Below are 19,975 nucleotides of genomic sequence, written 5' to 3' on the forward strand. Positions count from 1 at the left end.
GGAAACCTTCATGGGCCATACACTACTATCTGTATAATCTGTAATGAGTCTCATTCTAAATTTCATAATATATGGCTGGCTGGCTGCTTGATGGAAATTAAAAGCCAAAACAGTCACGCCACCTGACTTGCTCGATATCATATTTAGCAGTATTCATTACCAAAGATATTTTATATACGGGATCATTTTTGTCACTGCTAGACACATTTATTGTTAACTAACTGACCAATATTTTACAAGTGTTTTTTGTGAATTTTTTAAACTGTTACGATGTCGTAAGCCGTAAGTGACGAACCTTGTCTCAGAGTTTAGATATAGATGGGTGATGTAACTGGGCGTACACAGCCGTAAAGGTTGGTGTGATAGGGGTACACGATGCCTTATGACTGAGAACCACTGCATTGCGAGGATGAGGATGGGGGGGTGAATACACAAAAGTACAAGTCTACTGCGTGTCGGGGTAGCTCGCCTGTCCCTCGTACGTGACCTGCGCCACGTATCCTGTCTCCGGCGTGACGGTGTACGTGACCCGCAGCACGCGTCCGTCCGGCAGTCGCACGTGGTACGACCCCGAGGTAGTAACGTCGTCGCGGCTCTCACGCTGCCCGAAGTCGTTGCCGGAGGAACCGTCCTTCACACCGTACTCGAACTCGTAGCTGGCGGGGGCCTGCGGGAAGAAGGGGGCTGATCAATTAAGTGATGGACTCTCTCTCTCTCTCTCTCTCTCTCTCTCTCTCAGGCGAAGGGCAATAATGAATCCGCTGAGCCCGGGGACTTTTTCTTTTGTTCACTTCATTGTCTTCTTCTCTCCTGACACGTATATTCTGCTTAAGATAGGGTTTCCTAAGTGGAGAGCTTACATGTAACCTTAATCTAATCCTTCACTCCTAAGTTGAGTGAAATCGTCTGGTATCAGAAATAATAAACTAAAACGGACGAGAGTTGGACACAAAATCTAAGCTAAAGGGAGACGGTAGCATATTGGTTAGCAAATCCAGTTCGCAGCTGAAAGAAACAGAGTTCAATCATCGGGCCAGCAGGACCAGTGGACTCTGCTTTCTTCTTGTCTCTGTTCATTGAGAAGTGGAGGTGGGAACTGGATGTACGCCTACCACTGTGGATAGTATCCACGGGGGAAAATTTGACTTACCAGAACTGATTGTCTTCCTTAATGAACTTCCTGTGGTAGATACGCAATAATCTTAGTTAATCTCCTCCTCCCCCTCCTGGTCGTCGTCGTCGTCGTCGTCGTCCTCCTCCTCCTCCTCCTCCTCCTCCTCCTCCTCCTCCTCTTCCTCCTCCTCCTCCTTCCTCTTTAAGTCTTTTCATCAAAAACTTTTAGTGTCAAGGACAGTCTCTCAGTTGAATAAAGTCGTATGGCATTCTCCAGAATACAGTGTGAAACTCTCAAGATGACCGAAACTTATGCCTCCCTCCTATTCCCGTGTGTGTGTGTGTGTGTGTATGTGTGTGTGTGTGTGTGTGTGTGTGTGTGTGTGTGTGTGTGTGTGTGTGTGTGCGGGTGCGAGTGCGCGTGTGCGTGCGTGAGTGCGTGCGTGAGTGCGTGAATGTGCCATGATATTTTTATGTAGGGGACAGACGAACCGTTATATTTTTTATGCTCTTTTTCTTTATCGTTTCCTTCTTCATGCTCTTCAATAGTCAGTACTAAATGTGCATGTGAATCTGTGAATAGTCATTAGAAACCAAACCACATCTGAGTCTGAAAGCTCATATATTTTATACAGTAATGCTCCCTCGTGAACCCACTCTTGGTGTTGACAGTTGTAGTATTTGATTCTGACACCAGATTAATTTATTCAGTGTAGAGTGAGTCCTAAGACCTTGAGAATGTTAATACTGTCATCGATAAGCCATGTCATGCTTGGGGCAACTCTAGAAATCTGTTGCAACTAAAACAGACGATTCTGAGTGAGTGTGAGTCCTTGAAGCCTGAGCAATGTTTATTATACCATGGTAGACTTACTGTCATGCTCGTAGTCGGAGCTGTGGGTTAAATTGAGAACTGTCAGGGTGTGGAGTCGATGTGGCAGTCAGCATTCTCTGTCCACTTTATTTAAAACTGCCACTTCTCCATGAATGTTGAGTTGTAACAAGTATCATGATGTTCTCGAGGTATTTTTGGCAAGGATGTAGAGCCATATATTGTCTTATATTGTCTATGGGGCCCGGGAAAGAAGATGCAGAAAAAAAAAAAAGTCAGGTTAAATCATCCAGTCCAATGATGCATATTTTATTTTTTTCTTTTTATCTCATGTGACTTTACTCAATTTAGGATAAACCTTTAGTAAAGTAGTGGTTATGAAGGCTATGTATAACTCCTCCAGTCTGAATAGTCTCCCTTTAAGCTGAATGAAATCGTCTTAGGTAGCAAGAATAAAGTCGGAAATGCATCATCAGACTGAAATGGTTAAGGTGGATGAAAGAAGATGATGTGGTACAGTTGTGGAGCCTAATGTTGATCAATCTTTTAGCCAGACATTTATAAAACTGCTACATATTATTCTGGAAAGTTTGTGGGGCTCCGAATACCACAACTTTAATTTCGGAAGTCATCGTTCATTGTCTTTGTATTTATTATAATGAGGTGGATCGGTGTCTCGAGAAACGTGTGCCAGACTTCAGGATGATGTTCTAGTACTAATTTTGGGTGGTAAATGTTATATCAACATTGCTCCAGTTCTTACCCGTTACACAGCTATAATTACTAGTGACGAGTGAAAAAAGCTCTACTTTATGGTTTTACCCATTAGGTCATCAGTATCAGTGCCTCAGTAATGGTTGCGAAGTGTACCCTTGTTGATATAGCATTTATTACACAAAAGTATCCCTAGAATATCTCCTGAACTTTGTCACAGATTTCACTGGACGTCGTGTATATGTGGGCAAATGTGGTGTATCTGGACAAATTAGAAAACTGATGTGTTACGAGTGAGGTATAAAAACTGTGAATGCACGATACGTTGATGATGTGTGAGTTTATCTGGGGCAAATGTACCTGTGGCTGGGTGTAGCCGGGGATGGCGGGGCTGGCTACCACTGCTGCTGCCATCACCGCCACCACGAACACCACCTGGCGGGGAAAGAAGCTGTTTTATTCGTTTTTTGGTGAAATTAGACCCACACAATATGAGTCGTGGTTGCATGATATTTGATGAGCCTTGGTTAAGAGGTAGCAGTCATTCTCCTTGGTTACTAGTCAAATTGGCCCTCCAGTAACAAGACACAAATTGCTATCAACTGGGCTAGATAGGAAGTAGATATAACTGTCGGGTTGGAAATAATACTTGAATGAGCTGCAGTGATGTGACGCTCAGGCAAACACTTTATCAGTCTTATACCACATATTCCTATTCATCACGCACTAACTCTCTCTCTCTCTCTCTCTCTCTCTCTCTCTCTGTAGAAATATATATATATATATATATATATATATATATATATATATATATATATATATATATATATATATATATATATATGTTTAAATGCGGACAGATTCATGGTCTGGATTAAGGACTTAGAGGTACAGTTGCAACGCATGAAACAGATACAGTATAGCCTCTACACACAAGCGCTGGTTTGCATCTGGCTTTCGCGTCAATGGGGTGAGAGGGAGTGGTAGCAGGAGAGAGGAAATAAGGACAACGTTGGGGAGGATGGGGTAGAGGGGATAAGTGGGGAGTAAGTATGGGTAGTGAGCAGTGGAGAGTGAAAGGAGGGCATGAATGGTGGGTAGGCGCTTTACTTACTTTTCTAATAATGGATTGTGTGGACTTAACTCTTATAATAAGGACGCCAAACGTGAGTCAGTGTTTGTTATAGTGTTCGTCAAATGGTTTGTATTTACTTTGATGGAGAAGGATGGTTATCAACGTCCGTAGGAGGTACTAAAATGGGAGCGGAGTACGTCAAAAATCACTGGTAGCCGGCCTTGCACATCACTCCGAAGTGGAAGACTTAACTACAGTTAAACAGAGTCCAGGTCACTGCATGTACTGTATATATCTCCCTCACATTTTTAGCCTGTTCAGTGAGGACAGGTGAAGAGAATATTACCCACGTATTCCCTTCGTGTTATGGTGGTGAATATAATAGGAGTGGGAGTGGGTAGGGGGCAGGATATCCTCCCTTCCTTACAGTATAACCATTCCAAAAAGAAGGCAAGGGAGAGAGATTGAGGAGAAATAATGAGGCACAGACTGGGGGACTTTGAGGTGCGTGGATGTGATAGTATTGAAGGAAGTGTGAGATGGGCATGGTGTTTTAGGAGATGCAACGGCGTGTTAAGGCTCAGAGTCAAGTGAACGATAGGAGAGGTAGAAGAGACACTTGCGAAAGTAAAAGGGGGAAATCCTCGGGTGAATGAAGGAATAAGAATGAAGGAAAGAGCTGCAATACTGATGAGAGAAGAGTTGAAGAATGTGAGAGTGCAAAGTGTATGCAAAGCTGGTATGGTTTTTTTTTTTTTTTTTTTTTTTTTTTTACAAGGAAAGCAGGTCTGAGCTTGGCCCTCATGGTACATTTGAAAAAGAAAAAGAAAACATGCGAGCCTTCCACCCTCTCCTCTGAACCTGCCTCTCCTCTGCCCCTACCCACTATTCTCTATCCAAGGCGGGAATCGCTGGTCTACGTTGGTCAGCACGTGTCGATTCCCGGGCAGGTCAGACTGTTGGACAAAGATGTCCCCTCTTGACCCTGTCTATTCACCAGCACAACTGGGAACCTGATATGACATCGACTGTGCGGGTCGTATTCTGAGGGAAGATTGTCTTCATGACCCGCACCTGTCTTACAATCGCCTCCCTTGGCCTTGTCTGTTATCACTTGCTCCTTAAGCTCACCATGAGGCAAAAACAGATTCATCGCTGGCGTGAAGCAAAGACATGTAGTGCCTATTTCATATGTCCGTAACTGTACTACATTAGTTAACAGCGCTAGTGTCAAACCCATTCACATGCTTCTTGAGACGTCAAAATGAAATTACCAACGTTAAAGGAATAAATCAACTGTAAAGTGCTTTGAGTAGAACACATATCCATCCAGTCACGTGCTTTGAAGCGGAAACCTATATAAAGTGTCTTGTATTTAGTGAGCAAGAAGAATGTTGCAAACATTTGTAGAGATCATAAAATCTGCCAGTCCAAAACAGCCAATTATAAGGGCCCGAGGCTAGACCATAGCAGTGCAGAACAACAATTGGCAGACGACCCTCATACGCCTCTAGTGGCATTATAATGAGAAAAATATCTGCCACCTCTTGATTATTCAAGTTCATGTACTGTACAATGTACAGTACATCACCTTCGCCTTGCTTTGTGCCTACGACTATTAGGCCACAGAAACTATCGTTAGGGTATGTTGTGAGTCACTGTCACAACCTAATTTTATGATGCTAGTGGTAACTGAGAAGCATTTAGTAATTAGATGGCGAGCAGTCAGGAACAATAATACAATGAGTACCGGTCGTGACAGATGTCGCTGCAATTTCTTAGAATAAAGTTTTGATATTCCATTTCAGGTGTTCTTTCGCATCGATCACAGCGTTACTGGGATATCCCAGTCAGTTCATTCACCTTAAGACGTGGCTTGTCCAATCACATTACCAGCTGCTAAGGTTCATCCAGTCATTCCCATTCATGAGAGTATCTGTACTATGAACGTGGACCTTTTTCATCTATCTTCGTTACAAGGTACTGTACATGGTGTACAATAGCAATACATGCTAAGCTTGTTCTTGTTCATTTTCTTCTACTTCAACTTACAGAATCATTAATATTTTCACTCCGCTAGTTACAGCTAACCTACAACACCCTACTGCACAAGGTGTCCTCCCACACCGCGCCACAACCCACCAACACTATCCCAGCTCGTCTGCCCACTCCCGTCTGCCCATCCCACTGTTACTGCACCCCCCTTCATTGAAGAAATTTGTGCTGCTTATTGTGAACCAAAACCGGGTTAGTACCGTTAGACTTCACACACCACCGTCGCTGTTTTCCACCAATGACGGCCATTGAAGTTCGCCTACCAGCTCTTAGTCGCAAAGCCCATAAGGTTTAAACTTTACGATTCGCCTCATTAATCTGTTTTCGATTATGTCTCATACCGTCAGTCCTAGGGGATAAAGCAGGACACAGTTAGGTACCCAGTATGATGAGCTGGTCTTGTTAGATAGATGGTAGGGATAGATTTCCTTGGGTGAGTAGGCTGGATTATGAGACATTGTGAAATGCAGTTCAGAAGCTGGTCTCTGGACTAATTCTCTTGTAACTGTTTCAGAACACAAGCAATAGGTCAGTTCAGTTGTTATTGTCGTGAGGGTTATGTCTCCATGACGTAGGTAGGAGGCTCAAGAATGCTTTTGCTTACTTCCAGGACAAACTTAGTAACTGCCATTAAGGTCGTTAACTCCATTGTGGTAGTGTCACATATTTGTCACTACTGCTTTGTTAGACGAATATACGCTCATAACGGTGACGTCATTTGTGTGTTATTCTTACTCTGTTAGTCGCGGTGGTAGGTGGTAGCGGCCATCATCCACTCACTTGGTGTAGTGCTACCTACATCTTCCCACATCTTTATCGTTTTCTGCATCTGCCTTCCTTTCTTCATATTTCGTCCATCCTTCGTGTCACTTTTTATTACTCTTCTTTCCACTTCAGGTGGCTCAACACTGACTGACAAGCTTAATGCTTTCCTGTCACCCAGGAAACCATTTATAACGCTGATCGGCAACTAGAAAGTCACGGTAATGTGAATTGTACTATGGTGCCCCTGTTAACTGAGTGGAGAGATGTAAATGCGACGTCAACCCGCAACCAAATCTTCACATTCTTCTTCGGCCGAAGCGCTGTTTACGACAAGGGAACGTCAGTTGATTGCATGGGACGGCCCTACAAGGGCAATCCTTTGCCTCCGGTTGAAAAGTCTGCTCCGCCAGAGAGACCGGGGTTACTCACCAACAACAACTCTGCTAGTCTATTATACACTTTTTTATTACGGTGAGATCATTTATATATTATTCTTGTCCTGCTAGGCCATTATACAGCACTGAGTTTAGGAGAGGTCCTTAGTGTTGAAGGTATTGCCAGCAGAAGTGTCTAACCCTCACAGTTCGAATAAAAGCAACAGGCGATAGCAAGACTGAAATACAAAATTCGTCTTTGTGGTTCAGCAGTTCACTCCGTCAGTCCGACGGCGTGATTTATTTTTGCTTCTTGCTATCCCAAGACGCTTTTATTTACCTTAGGCCAGACATTTCGAGATGGAGGGCTTACATATGGCCTTCATTTACTTCATTTACGGCTGGACTGAATAAAATCGTCTGGAGGTAGCAAGAATAAACTTTTTAGAAAACTATGTTGATGATGATGATGATGCTTCTGGGTTGTGCACATTACCTTAGCGAACATGTCGGTCGTATGGAGATAACTGAGTTTATGCGCAGGGCGGCGGAGTTATATAGTTAGCGAGAGGCGGGCTGTGGTGAGGGGCTGAGGGAGGGGGAGGGGAGTTAATTACCCTCTTGCCCCAGCACTCAGCCACACGTCTTGACTAAGGCCGATTTCACAGTCCCTCCCGTTCGATCCCCACACACACTAACATCGCTACCTGCTGTCCTTTCAAACTCGGGAACTATGTGCTTTTCCGTGCTGATGTTGGTGAACGTCGCTGTCATTTTACTATTTGTACCTAGGTTACGAAGCTGCCGACAAAATAATGTACTATGGGTCACAAAAGTATTGGTGCACATGGGGTCCGATGCCTACCGAAAACAATCGAACAACTGCTGATGTTTACCAAAATCTCATTGTGTATGAATAATGTCTGTTTATATAAGCCTATTTCCTATACGTTTGCAAGAGGATATTGCTTGTTGGCGATATATAACACCTCCCAACATCAGGGCTACCAACGTGTGGTAGATCGGATACTAATATTTCAGTGACCTTCGTTCTGTGGTCCCAAATTTTTCACGCATATTATGCACCGATACTTTTTTGACCTATAGTACCATATTGCAGGGTTGGGAAAAAAAACGGGTTTTAAAAAAATAGTTTTTCTGGGGTTTTATTGGGTTTTATTGTTTTTTTATCTTGGTTTTTTCTTACTCCTTATATTTATATGTATATCAGTTAAAATAAACAAGTAAAAAGTAATTTAGAGTGAAACAGAAGGTCTTAAGTGTTATCTGAAGAACAGACACTTGTTTAAGACATGTTTTTGTTACAAGGTGGTCCGGTTGGACAAAGCCTCTGTTAACTTGTACTGTACAGGAAAAGGACGGGTGAGGTAGGCTTGACTACTCCTGACTCAGTACTCAGTGTCTCAGTTTCTCCTTGGTAGTGAGAGGACGACAGCAACAAAATGCCTGCTGGCAGCGGCAGAAAAAAGGCAACAGAATGGGATGAAGTTGATATTTTAGAAAATGATAAACAGAAAGCAGCCTGCAAATACTGCAACCAAATAATAAGATCTTAATGGGTTTTAAAATTTGAATGTATATGTATGTAGACATCATTTATCAATATGATGTAAACCTACATTTTGTATGTAAAATTTAACTATATTAAATTAAAAAACAAGCTGTTTTTTTTTTTTTTTTTTTTTTTGGGGGGGTTAATGCCAACCCTGCCATGTTGGTCTACTTCAGTGTTAGATAAATTGGGGATCGATGTGATTTGGCCAAGTACGATGCGACTGTGAAATCAAAATTAACACACTTCCAGCTCAAGCGTCACAGGGGGTGCTCCTCACTCATCCTCGTATTCTTTACTGGAAATGTGATAGTGCTGCCCTAGTGCTGATATATTGGCGATAATGGGCCGTGCTCTCGCTGGCCTCGGAGAATATTAGCACCTCCACCACAGCTATGTATATCCCTATTAAACCACAACATCCTCTTCTGTGTCACTCATGAGGACTGAGTGGATGTTAGAAAGGTATAAATAACATACAACAGAAAACTACGGAGATATATGAAAAATAAATCGCTAAGGAAGACATGTTACGGACTGCCCTATACCAACGATGAGACGGTGATGGCAAGAATACTTCCCTTCAATACGAACAGTCAGCGAGTACCAGTACCCTAACCTCTACAGTTCCAACCCCTTTCTGGTTCACGGTGTTCTTGCTTCCTCCGATTGCCGTTCGCATGGTGTTGACGGGGTGGGAAGGCGTCACCCTATATATTAGTGGGATGCAGGAAATTAATGATGATGAAAGGTTTCTAGAGAAGGGAAAGAAGTTGTATGCGGCTTTCATGGATTTGGAGAAAGCATATGACAAGGTGGATAGACAAGGATTGTGGAAAGTGTTAAGAATATATGGGATAGATGGGAAGTTGTTGAATGCTGTGAAGAGTATGTACGATGGTGCGAAGGCTGCAGTGCGTGTGGATGGTGAACTAAGTGAATTTTTCTCTTTGAAAGTTGGGTTGAAACAGGGATGTGTCATGTCTCCATGGTTGTTCAATCTGTACATGGATGGGGTAATAAAAAAGGTACAAGGTAGGGTAGTGGATGTTGGAGTGGCCCTGGTGAGAGAGGATAGTGTTTGGAAACTCCCTGTACTGTTGTTTGCAGATGATACTGTGTTATTGAGTGAAGACGAAGGGGAGCTGCAAGGCTTGGTGGATGAGTTTGGGAGAGTGTGTAAGAAACGGAATCTAAAGGTGAATGTAGGGAAGAGTAAAGTGATGGTCTTTGAGAGAGGTGAAGTCAGTGAATGTACAGCGAGGTTGGATGGTGAGGAATTGGAAAATGTGAGTACGTTTAAGTACTTGGGTAGTGTGATGAGTAAGGATGGAGGTTTGGAGGGTGAAGTGCTTGAAAGGGTACAGCAGAGAAGAAAGGTTGCTGGTTCTTTGAAAGCAGTGATAAGAAACAGGGAAGTGAGCATGGAAGTGAAAAAGTTACTATATGACAGTATTGTGATACCAACTCTAACGTACGGAAGTGAAGCTTGGACGTTGTTTAAAGGACACAAGTCAAGAGTGAGAGCAGTGGAAATGAGTTATTTAAGAGGAGCCTGTGGAGTCACATGGAGAGACAGGCTGACGAATGAGGATATAAAGGAGCGTTGTGGTGTGGATGTGGATGTGATAGGAAGCGTTATGAGGAACACACTGAGGTGGTTTGGCCATGTGGAGATGATGGAGGGTGAAAGACTGACGAAGAGAGTGTATGTGAGTGAGGTGGAGGGGGGAAGAGGGAGGGGGAGGCCGAGGATGAGATGGAGGAATGGGGTGGAGAGGTATATGAGAGAGGGGGGTGTGAGTTGGGAGCAGGGCAGTGAAATGGCGGGGGGACAGGGCGACTTGGAGGCGATTTGTTTGTGGCCACTCCAAACGGGATTGAGGCATCTGGCAATAGATAGATAGATAGACAGAAAGGTGCGTCAAGATAGGAAAGGATTAGTTTCCTTGATAACCAAACATACTTCAGTTTACCCACGAACTGAATAAGGCCAGTTCGAAGAAGCACGTATTTCGAAGATCAGTGTTCATCAGTGAGACCAAAGTGTACTAGAAACTTAGAAAACATGAAGTCGATGGTACGCAAGTCAAATTTTTAGAAAGTACGATTCATTAGTAGCAAGAGACGTCAACGAAATCAATGGAGTAGCTATTACAGTAGGTGCAAACATTTTTATATTAAGTAATTTTGGCGACCATCATCCACTCACTTGATGTAGTGCTGCCTACTTCTTCCTTAGCCTTTATCATTCGTTTTCTGTGCCTGTCCTCCTCTCTTCCTATTTCTCCCATCTTTCCTGTCACTTCTTATTGCTTTTCTTTCCTTTACAGGTGGCTTTACATTGAGTGACAAGCCAAATGGTTTCTTGTAAGCTAGGAAACCATTTACAACGCTGGGTGGTAACCATATAACCAAACCATACGTGCTCCCTACGTGTCAACAAGTGGGTTGGTGGGGGGTTAGTGCCCCTCCCCGTAAAACAAATACCTCAAAGTCAAGTGGCCACCCCTTACGGGATTGTGGCGTCTGGCAATAGATAGATAGAGATAGATATCCTAAGGCCTATTTGTTCTATTTATTGTGCAAGCTCAATAAACAGAACCCCGAAAGAATGACCGTACAACGATATAACCACTAGATGCATATGATGAGCAATAAGTGAATAAATATAGCGAAACTCACATTTTAACACGTCCTTCAGCGCAGATATCCCGCCTGTTAGTGGTCGGGAGTGGTCAGTGTGTGGGTAGCGTCACCAAGTGCAATAGTGTTGGGTAAGTGAGTTGGCGGGACATTGAGTAAGCAGTGCAGTAGCGTTGTGTGATGGGTGGTTACGCCAGTGGTCAGAGGGGTCGAGACGGCTTCATTCACGTTTACCCATTCACTTTTTCACTCACACGCTTTTTATCCACCCACTTATTCATCTCATTTACGCACTTTAATCTACCCACTCACTGGTTCCTTCACTTCAGTCACACACTTTTTTACACCCACTCTCATTCACGCTTCAATTCAAACACGTTTATCCATTTTTTAAGATATAATGACGGACCTGGTGTGACTGCCATTATGACTTTAAATTAGTAGTCGCTGCGGTCGAAATTTTAAGTATATCCCACACCAAACAGCAGGAAAAAGAAAAAAAAATCCAGACAACCCCTTTCTACTCTTGATGTAGTGTCATATTAAAGTAAACGCAGTGTTAACCCCTTCATACTGAGGGCACGTCTCCTAAGCTAAGTAAAACAGTTTGGAGTGAGTCAGAATAAAGTGCAAAGTACGTCTTGATGCTGTAGACTGGATATCCTTGAAATATCTAAATATGTTGATCGCCATACCTTCCAGTTTCTAGATGTTGGCTAAAGTTACAGATCAAGGAGACAAATTTCGTAGATTTACTATATCATCTTCGGGGGTAGAAGGAGTGAGAATATTATGCATGTGTTCCCTCCGAGATGTGAAGAACAACTAAAATGAGCAGGGGTGGGAGGAAGAGGTGTTCACCCTCTTCTCTATACTGACGTAGGAATATCGCGATTCTCTTTCCCATCGTAGGAGTTAAAATCAACTTCGCACCTCCTACAATACTATAAGGAGAGGTTTCATTTCTCTGATTCTTTCTCCCACACAAACTATAATACCTTTCCCTTCACCCCATGCCAGCTACGGAACCTGTGTCACTTCTGGGATCGTTTGTCTAAAGGTTAAATGCGTGACACTAAAACAAACTCCCTCGCAAATCAGTAAGTGCAGGTGTGGTTTTGTCTTACCCCCTTCCACCCCGTCAAAACCATGCGAACGGCAGTCGGAGGAAGCAAAACACACAGTAAGTTATGTGAACAGTATTAATAAATGTATAATGAATATCAGTTTATAGCTGTCATAGCAAAGAAACCGGGTACAAAAATCATGAAGTAAGTCATACCGTCATCCACCTCATACTCTAACAGGGTAAAGGCCCGTCCAGACGATCGAGCAATGCCCGCGGGCACAAGCGAGCAGTTTGCCTGTTGACGGGCTCACCGCTTGTGCCCGCGGGCAAATGCGTAAATTGCCCGTGGCAATTTACACATTTGCCCGCGGGCACAAGCGGTGAGCCCGTCAACAGGCAAACTGCTCGCTTGTGCCCGCGGGCATTGCTCGATCGTCTGGACGGGCCTTAACATTATCGAGAACTACTATGCTTCAGTGTTAATAATGCTGATGATACTACTAATATCGCAGTGATACTAAATCTCATGTTAGTTTCTTATTTTCATGGAGAACAACAGATATTCCTCCTAAATACAAAATAAACTACATCAGAGAACAACAACGAGCACTGACAGAGTACAAGACCCACCCCCTACAGTCAGTCTAAAGGCCTAACCTTTGACATGCCCTGTGATCTTCACTTACACCGAGTTCTCAAAGCCGAAATGGATCAAAAAATTCCAACCTGACCTCCCTCCATGACCCTGACCTTCGACGCACTGTTTTTATAATCGAATCACATCGTCCTTGGCTGACTTTTAGCCTATCTATCTATCTACCTACCGCCAGACGCCTCAATCCCGTTTGGGGTGGCCACAAACAAATCGCCTTCAAGTCGCCCTGTCCCCCGCCATTTCACTGCCCTGCTCCCAACTCTCACCCCCCTCTCTCATATACCTCTCCACCCCATCCCTCCATCTCATCCTCGGCCTCCCCCTCCCTCTTCCCCCCTCCACCTCACTTTAGCCCTTCCATTAAATCTAATCCAGATCGAATAAAAACAGTTAGATATGAAGGGTCGATAATCTGACCCCCTGTGACATTAACTCTGTTTTCAAAATCGAATCACTACATTCTTGGCAGACCTTCAATCTTTTCACCAAGTTTAGTCCAAGTCGGATCAAAACTGTTTAAGCTGACCTTACTTTGCCCCTTGACCTCGACCTTTGATCTATTGTTTTCGACGTAACATTATTTACACCTTGGCTGACACTCAACCCTTCCACCAAGTTTAGTTCAAATCGAATGAAAACCGTCTGAGTTATACCCTTCACTGATAGACAGACAAACGGAGAGAAACACACACGTCGAGCGAAACAATACAACCTCGCTCTCTGTAACTCAGCATACACATTTAATGCATTATATTTCTCGTGTAGTTTTCTAACGGCCAGCAGAATCGGCAATCTTTCACCACTTCAGACCGATAATGCATGTCTGTTCTTCCTGCCTCAAAACTACTGTATTTTATTCATCGCTGGGGAGACCTTTTGGAATGAGGGAGTCGATGAAAACTATACCCTAATCTATCTAGCCCACCAAGTTCGAATATTTCCTCCTACAGTTCATATAACCACCATTTTGGCAATACTTTGCTCCCAGGATATACATCAGTACTTTATAATATCGACAGATTTATAGAATACATTTTCAGTGTCATAAATTCCATGTCTAAGTCCTCTTGGAAAAAAAAAAGTGAGTGGGTTTGATATTAGACTTCCAGGAAAAATAAGACAATTCACAATAAGTATACATTTTTCATAAGTAAGTGCTCCAGAATTACGTCTTCCATCTATAACAGCAAAAGTCTTCTACAAATAATAGTAAGTCTTGCAAAACATCAGTAAAAGTCTTACATTTTCCGTAAACAACAGTACAAGTCTTCATTTAGTACCAGGACAAGCCTTCAATGGTAACAGTAAAAGGCTTTATTAACGACAGTACAAGTCTTCCATAAATAACTACATGTCTTCCATAAATAACAGTACATGTCTTCCTTAAATAACGGTACAGGTCATCTATAAATAACTACCTCTTCTATAAATAACAGCACAAGTCTTCCATTAATATCAGTACAAGTGTTCCATAAATAACAGAACAAGTCTTCCATTCAGAGCAGTGGGAGTGACTAAGGACAGTGCAGGACAACAAAAGTGCCTCCCACTGACGCCCCTGCCTGGTGCACCTCCCGACATCCTGCGTACTTAGGGCAACTATCCCCACCAGGCTGTCCCCCACCACCAGGCAGTCCCCCACCACCAGGCAGTCCCCCACCACCAGGCAGTCCCCCACCACCAGGCAGTCCTCCACCACCAGGCTGTCCCCCACCACCAGGCTGTCCCCCACCACCAGGCTGTCCCCCACCACCAGGGAGTCCCCCACCACCAGGCAGTCCCCCACCACCAGGCAGTCCCCCACCACCAGGCAGTCCCCCACCACCAGGCTCGTCCTGGGGTGCACATAGACCAGGGAGTGCGGTAGAGCAGGCTGTGTTGGGGGGACACCGGGAGCAAGCTTGGCCCTTCTGGTACATCGGTCGCCCCATCACGTTCCCTGCACAGAACATTAACACAGAGGTCACACAAAAAGCTGCTGGGATTGCTTGAACCCCGATCATCATCTAAAGGTGAATAGCAGCAAGTAGTGCAAGATGCGAGACAATGAAGAGTCCACAGCTGCCAACAGAGTATACTTATAAATTAGGGATATCGTCACACTGGAGTTGGAATCGAACATATTTTGATGCAGACTGTTCGATCGTGTACACTAGTTGGAATAAAAGTACTTAGCATTCAGTTTCTCAGTGCCAGGCATGTGACAGTGAGAAATATTAGGCCCAGAATGTGGCCCATTGAAACGGTGTGTTCTGATTTCAACTTTTATCCCAAGCTACTGATCGGGCACTTTGCACCAAAATATGTCTAATTCCAACCTCAGTGCAACGAGGCCCTAAGGGATGAATTATTTCATTTTCATTCATTTCATCATCCAATCCTACGTTACCCCATGAGGAGCGTAGGAGCCCGGGGCTTGGCAAGTTGGTCCTGATATTTAAGATGAGAATGACCAGTCTCACTCATCCCTGAGTGGCATTACGTGAGCAATAAACCCCAACCACCCCTTGGATATAAACCTTCACCGGCTCAATCCGATTGAAGCGCCGTAATTACCCATTAAGCCACCAGGCGCCAAAATTTGGTTATATGGTTACCACCCAGCGTTATAAATGATTTCCTATAGTGTACAGGACACCATTTGGCTTGTCACTCAGTGTAGTGTCACCCACAGGCAGAAGGAAGAGGAAAGAATGAAGGAAAGAAAGACAGAAGAGGGAGTGTAACTCACCCGTAGGCAGAAGGACGGGGAAAGAATGAAGGAAAGACAGAAGAGGATGGAAGGAAAGAAGGATGGAGGAGAGGAAAGGACAGACACCCGAGAGCAGCACTACATCGGATGGTGAACTCCCACACCTACCACTAAAACGAAGCGATACGTCTAAAAATGCTCCTTCAGTATTCATATCTCCTTAACTAAAACACACTCATATAGGCACATGGCACAAACTGAAATTCTATGCCTGTTCTCGCTCAAGCTGCAAATGTATATCAAGGTAATACGGACGACAAACGTAATAGGTAACCATCATTTAATACCCATTCCCCTATCCATTTTCAAATATCAAGCCTGAGTATGACTTGTCCTGATTTAAATGCACACTTGGCTAATAATTCTTTGTAGAACGAAAAAAAATTGAAGTTCTATTATGCCAAAAGATCAGCAAGCATGAATTCCAGACCTGATAATTACCATGACAGTTATTAATGCCTACAGTGAAATCAGCGTAAGGAGTAGAGAAGACGGTAGGGGCTTGCACGGCCTTTACCTCCTATGCTGTAAATAAATAATGATCCATACAATACTGGTTGGTAATCTCGGTGCCTTGGGAGATTTCACAGTATCTTTGCCTCGTTGACCTGTACGCTGCTGATGGAGCCTCTATCGATATCTAAAAAAGGATTATTAACTTAGAGCATATTAAGGCGTAGTAAACAGATTAAATAGTTAAGGAATAAGTGCTCCGAAGTCTCCTGTGGCAATGAGAATACGATTAATGAATGAGGAGACATACCTCAGTAGCTAGTGACTCACCTGCTCTGCCGTAGTTGCAGGCGTAGTAAGACTGGGTACCGTAGCCGGAGGACTGGTACTGGATGAACCCACACCCCACATACCTGGTACTGCCCCACACCAGCTGGGTGTAGTGGCCAACACCCCCTGCACCGCTGATAACAAATACACTTCATCACCAACACATCTTTATAACAGTTAACAGTGTCTGTCTGTCGGTCTGCTTGTCGGTTTGTACGTTTGAAAAATGGGCCCATATAATAACCACGAGCACCATAACGTACACTGTGCTGGGTTTGGGTGAGGGAGCACAGCCCTCCAACCCAACTCCCGCCAAAAAACTATCCGCAGTTTTCATAACATAAAATTTTACATGGCCATAACTAATGTCGAAAGTAAATAAATGGCACCAGAAAAACTGCACCTGAGGTTTCAGGGAGGGGACACAACCCCCGACCCTTAATCCTGATCCTGCAAGAGAGTATCCTGATCTAGGAAAGTTTGTACAGGTATACTTACAGGCTCATCTCCGTTGTAGACACAACAGGAACTGCATCTGGGTGCTCATAAAGGTGGCATCGTCCCACTTTTTCAAGATATAGAAATTTGCGTGTATAAACACGGGCCTAAGTTGATTGTGGGCACCACAGGAATTAGCATGCGTTTTGAAAAGGAAGCATAATCCCCAACCCTGACCCCTTCAAGAAAATATTCACAGATTTCAGAGATAAATTAACGTATTACTAGGCGTAACTAGTGGGTGTAACTGAGTGGGTTGTCTAGACCTGGGTGTTGACATGGCACAGTGAATAAATTAGCATAGACAGATTGTGGCTGGTGTATCATTCATCAAAGAAATTACATAACTTAAGGTTTTACTACTGCACAGATTAAAAAGTATAATTCTGATGATATGTTCATCGGACGAGATTTATTATTAAGGCATGTTATCCGTCATGTCGTGGTTACACAAACTTCCATTAACCCCAACAGAGCCGGGTAACACTGCTTGTATCCATATTTGGTTTGATCATGTTAATTCTCTCTCTCTCTCTCTCTCTCTCTCTCTCTCTCTCTCTCTCTCTCTGGGGGACGTGGAGGATGGGGGGTTGGTGGAGGGTGAGGTGGGTGTGGGTGTGGTTGCGGTTGCGGGTGTGTGGATGCGTTGGTGTGTGATTGTGGGTTTATGGGTGTGTGGGGGGTGTTTGGGTATGGGGGGATGGTTGTGGATGTGTGGTTGTGGGTGTGTTGGGGTGGGGATGTTGGGGTGTGGGTGTGTGGGTGAATGAGTGGATGTGAATGTGGATGTGTTTCGCACGATAATTTGAAAGCAACAGAGTACAGCATAGTTTATATACTGACAGATTCTCTACACTTATATTTCTTTTCAGTTATTAAATACCACTCACTGTTCATTAAGGTACTGGCGAACACAAGCAAACGTCACGTGTAGTCAGTATATTGCATGTGTACCGTACATGAAATCAATATTACTGTCAAGAAGTTATAAACAGCGCATATTTGGCAGGTAACTGAAAGTGTGTGTAACTGACATGGAAAACACCCAGGCATTCCCACGGACTTCGAAACACAACCGTCGATTTACACTTCTGGTCCCTATTTTAGCTTTAGGTGGGAGCTGGCTGGTTTGGAAAAAGAACCAGGATCAGGAAGCGTCCAAGCTAATTATACGGTAAAACTGCACTTTCTGCTGAAGGGACTTCGAGGTTGGGTTACGTCATCTTCAGACTCGAGTGCATGTGCTTGATGCTTTAACCCAGTGATTCCCAATCAGTGTTCCACAGACCATCTTCAGGGATTCCGCAAGATATCATGAAAAAAATATATATAAATAAATAAAATAAATAAAAATTGTTTTAATAACAGTATCAGGCTCAAATAAAATAAAATATGTCTTTTTCAGTCATGAGCCGTACGAGTATCATATATATATATATATATATATATATATATATATATATATATATATATATTATTGAGTGTATGTAGGGGTTCCGTGGGATATGAAAAATTGTTTCAGGGGTTTCTCACTGCCTTAACCCCTTCACCAGGAGACGCCTCCTCTCGCTTGAATAAATCAACTAACGTCAGCCACAGCAAAAGTCCTATGTGTGCCTTAATTAAAGAAAGGTTAACTCCTTCGCTGCTCCTGCTTCACTCAAGTATTTAATCTGGATACTGGTAACGCCTGGGAGTATATTGAACTGAGGGAAATTCTAGCAGTAAAAAAGATGAAAACAGTATCATATAACTTCCACTTCCCCAAGGCCACTTAGGCATTTTATTCTGGCTGTCCCCAAACGGGTTTATTCTGTAGAGGTCAAGTGATCAGATAAGAGATTCAGTGCCTAAAAGGATGCATGTTTGATCCTGGGCTGGGGCATGGAACAGTATGATGATTTGTGTTTCATAAAAGTGACTCCAATTTTCCAAAGGGCCCACTGGTGTTATATATATTTCAAAGGATTGGGGGGGGGGATACTATTACCATCACACCGGTCCTAATTATGACAGATCTAGCATTTACTGAACATCGGCAGTGGGTATCAGCTCCGAGATGGTGGCATATTATGATGTATGGCGCATAGTACCATTGGGCCATAGAACAGACCAAAAAAAACAAACAAAAATGAGGGGGAAACTAACAGATTTTCAGGTGGCTGTTCAGTGTATATTCAGTTACAGCACATGATGAACCTAAGATGAACACCACAGCTTTAGTTACTTTGCCTTATTACCATTCGTTATTATTCTTGTTGTATTAGCGACATGTATTATCACAGAGTGCGTACCTGAAGGAGGAGACCTGTCTGGGCATCATCATGGCCACCTCGTCGTAGAAGCTGGTGAGGGCCCGCCGCCAGTCTGCCCCTTCCGAACCGAATCCACCAGAGATGAACAGGTTTTGGCCCACCGACCACCGCTCTGCCAACACAACAACGCCAGTAGAGGTGAAGTCACACAAACGATTTTTTTTTTATTTACTCTCCCTGGCAACTTTGTTCCAATGGTAATTGTTTGGCAGCTTTTAAAGAGATTCTGTCACACTGGCCGTCACAAAGTAAATTTCCAGCAACCCTGAAAAAATAGCCGCGAGATCGAGTTGCCTGGTAAATTTTGTCAAAACACACACACACACACACACACACACACACACACGAACGTGTGACACCACCTATTACTCTACAGCTTTCATGAAAAATTTTCTTAATTTCCCTGTATTGTTCTACAATATTTTGACAAAATCCACTGATAACAAAAATTTTATCACACAATGAATGTAAAAAGGTAGAGGTGGGAGCAGGCGCTACGAGACGCTTGGCCGCAGTGCTCATCTCCGTAATATAGGCCTTTGTGAGGCGGGCTATTCATCCACTGTCGTAGGATACAAGGCCACTGCATTAACCACGTTACCACACTTATCTCCCTTAGGTTTTACCCATGGTACTTATTTTACTAAACCACAATGCGTGGACGGACACCTGAATCATGTGGTGCCACTTACCCACACCAGGCTTCGAGCCCTGGTGATACATGGCTGGGTCACCGGCTGCTTCGGAGCAACACTA

At 43.6% G+C, this 19,975-nt stretch overlaps 1 protein-coding gene across 1 annotated transcript; it reads right to left on the reverse strand.

The window, feature by feature from the left end:
- Window positions 1–442: 442 nt before the first annotated feature.
- On the reverse strand, window positions 443–7,433 carry LOC145392188 (pro-resilin-like). Its single transcript, XM_080266637.1, has 3 exons — window positions 7,425–7,433; window positions 3,020–3,094; window positions 443–667 (listed from the first exon to the last, which is right to left on the reverse strand). The coding sequence occupies exons 2-3, from the start codon at window positions 3,071–3,073 to the stop codon at window positions 446–448; spliced, it is 276 nt and encodes a 91-aa protein (XP_080122763.1). The 5' UTR covers window positions 3,074–3,094; window positions 7,425–7,433; the 3' UTR covers window positions 443–445.
- Between the last annotated feature and the right edge of the window lie 12,542 nt (window positions 7,434–19,975).

The sequence above is a fragment of the Coenobita brevimanus genome, chromosome 21 (genome assembly GCF_032717465.1).
Source record: "Coenobita brevimanus isolate Jiangsu-jjx chromosome 21, ASM3271746v2, whole genome shotgun sequence".
In the NCBI taxonomy this organism is placed as follows: domain Eukaryota; kingdom Metazoa; phylum Arthropoda; class Malacostraca; order Decapoda; family Coenobitidae; genus Coenobita; species Coenobita brevimanus.

Excerpts from the sequence above, each read along its gene's own strand:
- LOC145392188 (XM_080266637.1), bottom strand. The coding sequence starts at position 3,073 with ATGGCAGCAGCAGTGGTAGCCAGCCCCGCCATCCCCGGCTACACCCAG. Across the intron at positions 668-3,019 it reads CCGGCTACACCCAGCCACAG|GCCCCCGCCAGCTACGAGTT; the intron begins GTACATTTGCCC and ends TTCTTCCCGCAG.